This window comes from Xenopus laevis, chromosome 2S (genome assembly GCF_017654675.1).
Source record: "Xenopus laevis strain J_2021 chromosome 2S, Xenopus_laevis_v10.1, whole genome shotgun sequence".
In the NCBI taxonomy this organism is placed as follows: Eukaryota; Metazoa; Chordata; class Amphibia; order Anura; family Pipidae; genus Xenopus; species Xenopus laevis.
The window spans coordinates 150,829,366-150,840,058 of record NC_054374.1 but is presented as its reverse complement, the minus strand read 5'-3'; the positions used below and the strand labels follow the sequence as shown (position 1 = coordinate 150,840,058).

Here is a 10,693-nt window from a genome sequence, read left to right as displayed (position 1 = left end):
TAAGATGAAACTGTTTCACAAGTGTTGGACAGAAACCTGGGTACACGAAAAGGAGAACTGTGGTTGTATTATGAGACTACATAAAATGTGGCAATTGTGCCAGCTCACTCTATATATATATATATGTGGCCATTCTTCACTGGCATAAAGCAGCACAGACTTGGGACATTGACTGTCTGATTTCCAAGTGCCACCATGCTCCAAGCATATATAAATGGGGAATACAATATAAATGGGGAATACATTTATCAGTCCCCTACACAGAGTATAGTCTTTTTTTGTCAGGTTTTCATATTGTGCATGAGCTGAGCTCAGGGCAAGGAAACATTGTGGCAATAGGCAAAGATGGGGTTGTGTTAGCAATTAGATTCATAGATTCATGGAGGGTGCCTAATACTGACGGGCAAAATTTCAAAAATCATGAAACGGGTGAAAAATTTGCAAAACACTCCCCAGTAAATTGGCCTTTTGTTTAAATGGTGGATATAAGAATGCCAACTAAGACCAATTAAGACTTAAATACGAAATGCATCTAGTAGAGTATTATATTCTACTATGCAATAGAAAGAATATCACAAAAAGGCACTTAAAAATACACAATAAATATATAATACACAAAAGCCATGAATATCCTGTAAATTATATCCTTATAAACGGTGAGTTCTGATGTCATCAGTTATAAACGGTGAGTTCTGATGTCATTTCTGTGACATGACTCATTAAAATTTGTGTATTATAATAAATAAAGTACCCCCAGTTGTAAAATATGAGGATATTAGAAGTTACCTCGGAGTTTCATGACCTGTATAAAAACACTCGGCCTTCGGCCTCGTACTTTTATATGGTCATGAAACTCCTCGGTAACTTATAATATCCTTATATTTTACAAGAGGGGGTACTTTATTCACTATATAAACATGAAATGTGCAATATATTGGCAGAAATTGGATATATACATGTGTAAACCTTTAGAATTGTGCAAATAAATGAACAGTTCACAAAGTTAAGGTCAGGTGTGTCTGGAATGTAGTGGGAGGACAGGCAGTGAGTTGAGGAGTCTGATAGCTTGTGGAAAAAAGCTTTCGCGCAGCCTAGTTGTTCGGGCTTTAATGCTGCGAAAGCGTCTGCCGGATGGGAGCAGCGTGAACAGTCTGTGTGAGGGGTGTGTGGAATCCAGTGCAATGCAGGAGGCCTTTCTTGCACAGCGCTTGTGGAAGATGTCCTGCAGTGGTGGAAGAGCCACTCCAATGATGTTGCCAGCTGCTCTGACAGTCCGCTGTAGACTTTTCCGGTCAGCAGAGCTGGCACTACTGTACCAGATGGAGATGCAGCTCGTCAGGACATTCTCTATGGTGCCCCTGTAGAACACTGTGAGGGTGGGAGGCGGAAGGCTGGCCCATTTCAGTCGTCTTAGGAAGTGAAGACGCTGCTGAGCCTTTTTGGTGATGGAGGCGGTGTTGGTGGTCCAGGTGAGGTCATCTTTCGTTTTATCCACATTCAGTGACAGGTTGTTCTCACTGCACCACACCGCCAGCTGCTGAACCTCATCTCTGTATGCCAACTAGTCGTTGTGGCTGATGAGCCCCACCACAGTTGTGCCATCGGCGAACTTGATGATGTGGTTTGAGCTGTGTCTAGCTATACAGTCATGTGTCAGCAATGTTTACAACAACGGCTGAGAACACATCCTTGAGGAGCTCCTGTGCTCAGTGCTCGAAACGTTGAATATCTAAGGCTAAATAAAGGTACCAAGTTGGACACTCTGCTTGGTAGCTGAAACAGATGAAGCTCTACTTTTTACAATATATTAATCAATCAGTTTGACATCACCTCTGGTTTGTGTGATGTCACTTTCGGTCGGTGCAGCACTTTCTATAGGAGTGGGTTGGGTGGAACTGAATGGAGATGGGGAAAGCAGGTTTGGGTCAGGCTTAGGGTAAGCAAATATGGGTTGTCTGCGGGTGTCTACAGACATGTGCAGGTCTCTTCCCTGAGAGTAGCTGGCCAAGGAGTGCTGCCATTTTATTAATTCTGTCAGCTGAAAGAGAAGGAAAAAATGCCATAGAAATGGTGCCCAGTGCTGGTGCATTTTTTTTTTTTTTTGAGAAGAGGCTCACTGGTCTAAGTTAAAAGGTTTGTGTTTTAAATCACTGAGGTATGCTGAACAGATTAGCAAACCCCCATGAATTAACTATAACCCTAATTTTGTTACTGTCTCTTTTAATAGCAATTACCCTTTGCAATCCAGGGGCCAGAGTCCCTTTTGCGTATGAAAAGTACTGTGAACTGGGATTTACAGCACAGTGCCTTCAACTAGGGAACACTGAGGAGCACATCTCAGGGGATTTTCACTAGGAAAAATTAAACACACAAGTTTGCAAATGAAATAAATATAAATTCATGTAAAACAGTAGTGAATGAACTTGGGCAATCTAATACACAATACACTCCTGCACTGGGGACACATGGGACCTACCTAACTCACTATAGGTATCACTCTGTCTGTCTCTCCAACACAGTCCTTTTTATTATCAAAGTCCCAATCGCCTGGAAGGGGTTAATGACCACACAGTTCAGTCCAATTGAAAGGTCCCTTCCCAAGAGCTCTTATACCCCAGGTAGCGCTACCTTTCCCAAAAGTACCTCTCCCTTACTTTAGCAGCCGCTCCCATGTAGCAGGTAAATACACAAGACCAGTCCTCAAACTGGGGTCCCAGGTTTGTATCCTTGCCATTATCCTCCCTTGGGTGGCTCATTTACTGGAGTGCTCTCAGAGGCAGTCACACTGGAGATTACAGGCAGCTCTGCAGCAGGATCTATCTCACCAGTGGCACCTTTCACCTCCTGAGTCTCTAGCCATTTGGCAGGGAACCAGAGAGTGCCTCTGTACTTCTAGAGATACAGCAGTTTCTCTGTACTCTTGGACAGTCTCACAGAAACTGGTTCTGGCTGGATGCTGCAGCAGGGACGGTTTTCTTTTTCCCAGAAGGCTTCTTGGGCTTCCAGCCACTTGGTCACTCTCCTGCATGTAACCGGGTTCAGAGATATCACAGCCAGAACAGGGGGAAGGCGTGTCTGATCCCCTACCTAACTTTAAGGCTACACTGAACACAATATGCTGGGTGGATAAAAGTAAAAGATGGCTGAAACTGTAGAGCTGGTAGCAAAGCAATGCCATGGGTGCAAATGCTGGAACCCTAACGTCCCATAGGACGCATCATCAGAAAACTTGCCTTTGTGGGCCCTCACCTCCTGATGATGTTCACCAGATTTATGTGTCCAATTAATGTGCAAAATAATAGGGTTCCTTAAGAAAACCCTCCACTAGTCAGATTTATATTAAAAGTGGAGAATGTGTAGTTTTATCTTGGCTAAAGCAGGACTTTCCAGCTAGTGAAGATTAGAACATGGGTCACATTGGACTATTTTATCCAGATGAGCCTTTGCTAAGTGGAAACAGAATATAATGGTGGTTTGCAACTACACCTCTATTGCTGCTGTGCAAATATAAAGAAAGTGTATGCCAGATGTTCTTGTAAAGATAACAGAGCTAGGTGTATTCCCCAAGACAATCCACAGGGCTATACTCACAGATCAAAGCACATGCAGGGCAGTAGATAATGTCAGATACAGTCAGATATAGGTAGAACTTGTCAAGATGGCTTTGTAGGTTTCAAGGTTCACCTTTAGGGTTTCTAGCAATAGTCACCTAGAAAGTGTATGTCAGGTATCTCCTTTGAAACTTGCAAATCCACATTTCCCAGTGCTAGTCGCTGGCACAAACACTTTGGGTAGTTTGGGGGTGGTTTGGCCCTGCCTGATCAGCTGCAAAAAATGTGGGCACCAAAGTACCTGAAATAGGGTAAAATTGCCAGTTTCATGTGCATTCCCAGAGCAAGTCTGAACTTTATTAATTGCTGGTTCTTAAATGAGAACATGTGAAATTACTTCAGTGATTATTTCCCTAAATAACATATTCTAAGATGAAACTGTTTCACAAGTGTTGGACAGAAACCTGGGTACACGAAAAGGGGAACTGTGGTTGTATTATGAGACTACATAAAATGTGGCAATTGTGCCAGCTCACTCTATATATATATATATGTGGCCATTCTTCACTGGCATAAAGCAGCACAGACTTGGGACACTGACTGTCTGATTTCCAAGTGCCACCATGCTCCAAGCAATCCCGTTAGTTATCTTGTCCCTGTCCTATATCAAAGCTATGCCAGTGCCTCAACCTGAAGAACCAATGAGACCTTCGGAGCGTATGTTTGCAGAGGTACGTCACTGTCATACCTTCTCATTATACTGATAAAGTGTGTCATGAGGAATGATATTGAAAAATACACATATTTACTGTAATGTTTATACCTATGCAGGCTAAAGGAACACATCTGGACACTTTTTTTTACCCTTGGAATTATTTAAGTTTTTGATTATCATCCATTTGGTTGCTAGGGTCCAATTTGCACTAGCAACCAGGCTGTGGTGGGAACTAGAGACTGTAAAATAAATAGGTGACGGCTTGAATTAAAATCTAAGTAATGAAAAGAAACAGTAGCAATAAAATTGTAACCTTGCAGAGCAAAAGTTTTTTTTTGCTGCTGGGGTCAGTGACCCTCCCTCCCCATCTGAAAGATGGAAAGAGGCAAGAACAGAAAGAAATTAAACTATAGGGCATTTTATAATATATCATAAGTTAAGGTAAAGATGAACTGCAGCTTTAAATGAAAAGAACCATTTTAAGGCTGCTACCATTCTAACCTTTTCCACTTAATATATGAATACAATTACAAATGTTTATCTGAACCTCAAAATACTTTAAGTATATATATATATATATATATATATATATATATATATATATATATATAGATATATATATATATATATATATATATAGATATATATATATATATGTAGATATATATAGATAGATATATATAGATATATATATCTATATATGATTTTTTTTCATTTTTTTTAGAAATATTTAGACACATTCTATCCAATGGGATCAAAGAACACGTTTGCTGAAAAACTCAGAGAGATGCAGAAGTTCTTTGGGATGTCAGTGACGGGGAGGTTGGACTCGCATACGATGACAATGATGAAGACTCCTCGATGTGGAATGCCCGATGTTGCAGCATTCACACAGTTCTCTGGGAATCCCAGATGGTCAACAACCCAGCTGACATACAGGTTCGATTTATGTATATAGTCGGAGCTAACTCATTATAAATGTGATATCTTGTTTTCTCAGCATATTGTTATAATTCTAATTTTTAAAAATGATAAAATAAAACAGTCCCGTGTACTTGATTCCAACTGAGATTTAAGTAATCCTTATTGGAGGCAATAATTGAATATTTAAATTAATTTTGGAAGCATGGAAATCTAAATAACGCAAAGATCTGGAAAACTCCAGGTCCTGAGCATTCTGCATAACAAGTCCCATACCAGTATAAAGCTTATATTGTTGAATAATTGCAGCACACTGGATGCACAACATTAAACCAATGATTTTTTATGCACGACAATCTGTGTTTACGTATAAAAGGTGTGTTCTGCACTATTGTGACAGTTGAAACTATATTATAATTATTTAGAAGTAGCAACTTTACATTACTACTATATTAACCAAATATTTCAAAGTGAGAGGAGCTTAATGTCCTTGTCACTTCTTTTCAGAACCATTTGTTCAGATTACTGTCATCAGACATATAGTACAATGCTCTCTGACCCCATATAATACCCAACCAATGAGCCAAGTGGTTGATTATCTACAATATGTTTAATTGGGTCTAGTAGGTTCCAGCAAATGTTGCAAGCCTACACAATGGGGGTCATTCATTTAAAAAGAGGGGGGGGGACCTTTGGTGTTGCTACATGCAGAATATTCACGTATTAACACCAACCGATTGGTACAGAATAAAGTTTATATGTGTGTGTTTGTTTGTGTTCAGTGGTTCTGAGTAGGGATGCACCGAATCCACTATTTTGGATTCGGCCGAACCCCTGAATCCTTCACGAAAGATTTAGCCGAATACCAAACCAAATCCTAATTTGCATGTGCAAACTAGGGGTGGGAAGGGGAAAACATTTTTAACTTCCTTGTTTTGTGTCAAAAAGTCACATTATTTCCCCTCCTCGCCCCTAATTTGCATATGCAAATTAGGATTCGGATTGGGTTCGGACGGGCAGAAGGATTCAGCCGAATCCGAATCCTGCTGAAAAAGCCGAATCCCGAACCGAATCCTGGATTTGGTGAATCCCTAGTTCTGAGCAGTGATTCCTTTACCTTTCCTTGAAGCATTCCAATGGACTCATGACTTCACCAATGGAATGTTGGTTGATGACATAATAACCGTTAATGTAGTTAGGGGAATATGAGACGATTTTGGGTGGACATTTTGAAATTAAACTACATTGTCTTCTCTGTTTTGAAGCATTGTGAATTACACTCCTGATCTGCCTCGCCAATTGGTAGATGAGGCCATAAAGAGGGCATTTGGGGTGTGGAGTAACGTAACCCCACTGCAATTCACTGCAATTTCCTCTGGAGACGCAGATATATTCATCCGATTTGGAGCACGCGGTAAGTTTTATATTGAAAATGCACTTAAAAGCGTTCATGTTTTTGAAAATAACAAAGTCCAATGTACTGTAACTGCACATTTATAGTCGTGATCTGTTAGACGCATAAGAATATTTGGGTTTCAGAGTATCCCGCAGACCCACAATCCTAAGGATGAATATAGTTTTTTTTATGTAACCCCCCTCCCCAAGAATAGTGATGGGCGAGTTGACCTGAAACCCACGGTGACTCGCAAGATTGACCACTGATTGAGTGGGTTGGGTTGAAATTTGGCCAACCATTGATAGTTAGGGTTGGGTGAGGGTCAGACTGGGGAAGTACATCCAATGCTCCAGAAGATTCCCTGTCTTGGAACCAGAAGCACGCACAGATGTAGAGTACAGAGAGATAAGATGCAGTAAGAGTTGTGGGTCTGGGTTATGGTATTGTGGGTTAGGGTCAGGTGCAGATTGAGTTTTCCCTGACCCACGCATCACTACTCAGAACAATAATTACAACTCAGAGTTTTAGGCTTGATGCTTCCAGTGCTGAGGGAAGCCAGGCTGGGGTGGTACCCTATACACGCTGCTAAGATACACATACATATCATCTTAAAGTTTACTTTCAGTATGCTATGGAATGGCCTTTTCTTAGAGACTTCTTAAATGAACAGTAACACCAAAAAATTAAAGTGTATTAAAGTGGACCTGTCACCCAGACACAAAAATCTGTATGATAAAAGTCATTTTCAAATTAAACATGAAATCCAATTTCTATTTTTTATTAAAGCATTCATAGCAGTTGTAAGCTCATTTAAAAATCTCAGCTGTCAATCAAATATTGTCTGCCCCTCCTCTATGCCAGTGGCATAGAGGCGGGGCAGACAATTACTTTCACTTTCCATTCAGCACTTCTTAGATGTCACTGCTCTTCATATATTCCCCCCGTTCTTTTTACCATTTAATTGTGTAACCAGTACATGGGGATGGACATCAGGTCCCCCATTCTGGTGCACAAACAAGATTCTGAGATGATACAAGACTTATCTTAATAACAGTGTCCACAAAATGGCTCCTGCCTGCTTGTTATAATTTTGAAATCCCAGACTGAAGGAAACAAGATTAAAATAATTTATATAGTGTAATTAAAGTTCATTTTGCTTGACTAATCTGACAAAATAGGATTTTGAATAATTGTTTTGGGTGATGGGTCCCCTTTAAAGTAATGAAAATATAATATAATGTTGCCCGGCACTGGTAAAACTGGTGTGTTTGCTTCAGAAACACAACTATAGTTTATATAAACAAGCCGCTGTGTAGCAATGGGGGCAGCCATTCAAGCACAGGATACACAGTAGATAACAGATCTAAGAATACCATTGTATACTGCAAAGCTTATCTGTTATCTGCCCCTCTTTATTAATTTCTATGGAATGTTTAGATTCATATTTATCAATGGGTGAAAGTTAAAGTTCAACATTTGACAAATACGAATCTAAAAATCCCATAGGGGTGAATAGATAGTTGGTGGAAATCTACCCCTAAAAGTTAATTTTAAGGTGACCTACTCCTTTAAGGTATAGATATATAGGTATAGATATGGCAATATTAACTGAGGCATGTTTTAGAAATATGCAAACCATTAAAACTAATTAATGCAGAATTACTTCTACTTATTTTTCTAAAGAATTTGCTCATGACTGTGGTCAGTTGGCCAAAAAGAACAGCAGGTGGCAAATTATTATATTAGGAGTTTAAAAACTGTTTGAATATAAGAAAAAAAATAAAAGTATAAATTGAATAACAGCTTAAAAGAGCTCTCCAAGCAATTTTACGTTCATTATTTTGAAGATTTACATTTCCTACTGTAGGAAATGAAAGCAGGAAAGCAGGTGGCACAGCAGTTTAAAATTATTATATTAGCCATTTTAAAACTGTTTGCTCTCTGAGCAATTTTAAATGAATTCCTTTTGAAGGATTACATTTCCTTAAATACTATACCATTCATACATGACACTGTCAATTGATATCCCTTCGATTATTCTGAACTTAATATGCTATAGTTTTTGAATTAGCCTTACTTTTTAAACTCTGCAGCTGAACATGCTCTCTGGTCAACAGGGGTCACTGACCCCAGCAACCAGAAAACAGATGAACTGTGAGGGTTCCGTTTTATTGCTATAGTAACTACTAATCCTAGGTAATCACTGTAACAAACTGCTGAAAAGGTTCTTGATCTCATACATAAAGCTCATATTTTAAATCGTGTTTAGCGCATGGAGATTCCTTGCCATTCGATGGCCCCAGTGGAGTTTTAGCTCATGCCTATGCTCCAGGGCGTGGAATTGGAGGTGATGCCCATTTTGATGAAGATGAAAGCTGGACAAGTTCTAGAGCAGGTATTATGAAATTTTTTTGTTATCGCTGTTTTCTAAGGATACCACACACAGTGGCCTAACTATAGAGGAAGCAGACCCCCCCCCCAGTCACAGAAACAGGGGGGCCAGGATTGCAGGAACTGCTTTCTCTGTAGATAAAACAAACCCTCCCTCCCAGCGGCTCTCTTACCTGCGGTGAGGAAGGGGGAGGAAAGTCGGGTGGGAGTGTGCGGTGCGGAGCAGAGGTGGGACTGGAAGTGGCCGGGAGGATGGGGATCGGAGTGCACTGGATCCCTCTGAAGATTTTTTTTGCAGGGGGGCCTTTGGCACTCCACTGACCACATACAAACTTCAGGAGCCCTGATTAATATCATATTGATACTAAACTATGAAAAATGGGGATGTGCGTCTTAGGTTTATGATTTATTACATCAGCATGACTTTCAAACCTTATTTTTCCCGATAAGCAAATTCCTATTAGGTTTACAGGCACAGGGTTAATATTCTTATGTTTTATAAATATATAAATTTACTAAAGGAAGGCAAAGAGCTGAAAAAAAGTGCAATTCTCCATATTCTTCCCAGAATTCCATTGCAGCTGCATTCATTTAGTTTTTTTTTGAAGAGCTATCTGGGTCAAAACTGTCTGCCCTGTTTTTTCCCTGTTTAGAAAAACCGGGCAGAATTCCCTTAGATTGATGCAGCGATTGGCCAATCACCAATCTCCATGTCATAGCCCCACCCTTCCATGGAATGACACACCTCTCTATATCATGCCCCACCCCCACTTCATCACTGCCCCGCCTCCCTACCAGGAATTAGTCGGGATGAAATGTGGCAACCCTACATGGGTGTATGCAAGGGAAAGGCAGCACATGGGTGGAACAAGGGAGTTTAATTACACACTTATCAACTGGCACAACATCAAGTACATTTGGGTGCAACATTCCAAGTCAGCCCTGTTGCCTGGTTTTAATTTACCATGACTCCCTTATGCAGTTCAGGCTGAGATTTCCAGTTTGGCCACTCCTAGGCCACAGGGTCCTGGTGAAAGCTCACATGCCCCAATTCCCCACTGTTGCTTAGAATGCTGCTGGCGCCATGTTGTCCTAAAATCTTTACGCCCAGGCCTTTGCGGCCTCTCCACAATTCTGGGTCTGGTTCATCCAGCAGGTAATGTTGATTTCAGATGATAGCAGTGCTGTTTGAATGAATTATATAGAATATATACTGTATTTAAATACAGCCACATATGTACCTAACAGTCCTTTCTTTCAACAGGTTTTAACTTGTTTCTAGTGGCTGCACACGAATTCGGACATTCTCTGGGACTTGATCATTCCACTGTTCCGCAAGCCTTGATGTTCCCAAACTACCGATATGAGGACACCGCAACCTTTAGTTTGTCACAAGATGACATCAATGGAATACAGTCCATCTATGGCAAAAGGCAACAAGCTTAGCACCATCTTTTATACCACCTATAATCAAGGTGCAATTTGGCATGCTTTTAGCTTGGCCGTCATTTCACTGCTATTTAGGACTATTGTGAATTCCACAATAATTCTCTCTCTGTTAGTTATTATGGGTGGCCCTACTCTTGTAAAGAGTCTGCCTCATTCCTTGCTTCCTACCTACAAAAAAAAGGGGGGATTAATTAATGCACATTCCATTGTCCCCCTTTCATGAGTAATCTAGTATCTATGCAAGTGCAAGCATTTAAAAAAAAAAAAAAA

General features: G+C 40.3%; 1 protein-coding gene across 1 annotated transcript; it reads left to right on the top strand.

Moving 5' to 3' along the window:
- The first annotated feature begins 4,153 nt into the window (after positions 1 to 4,153).
- On the top strand, positions 4,154 to 10,693 carry MGC68994 (matrix metalloproteinase 7). Its single transcript, NM_001086393.1, has 5 exons — positions 4,154 to 4,282; positions 4,991 to 5,205; positions 6,453 to 6,601; positions 8,853 to 8,978; positions 10,239 to 10,693. The coding sequence occupies exons 1-5, from the start codon at positions 4,175 to 4,177 to the stop codon at positions 10,418 to 10,420; spliced, it is 780 nt and encodes a 259-aa protein (NP_001079862.1). The 5' UTR covers positions 4,154 to 4,174; the 3' UTR covers positions 10,421 to 10,693.

Excerpts from the sequence above, each read along its gene's own strand:
- MGC68994 (NM_001086393.1), top strand. The coding sequence starts at position 4,175 with ATGCTCCAAGCAATCCCGTTAGTTATCTTGTCCCTGTCCTATATCAAA. Across the intron at positions 4,283-4,990 it reads CGGAGCGTATGTTTGCAGAG|AAATATTTAGACACATTCTA; the intron begins GTACGTCACTGT and ends CATTTTTTTTAG. Across the intron at positions 6,602-8,852 it reads CATCCGATTTGGAGCACGCG|CGCATGGAGATTCCTTGCCA; the intron begins GTAAGTTTTATA and ends AATCGTGTTTAG.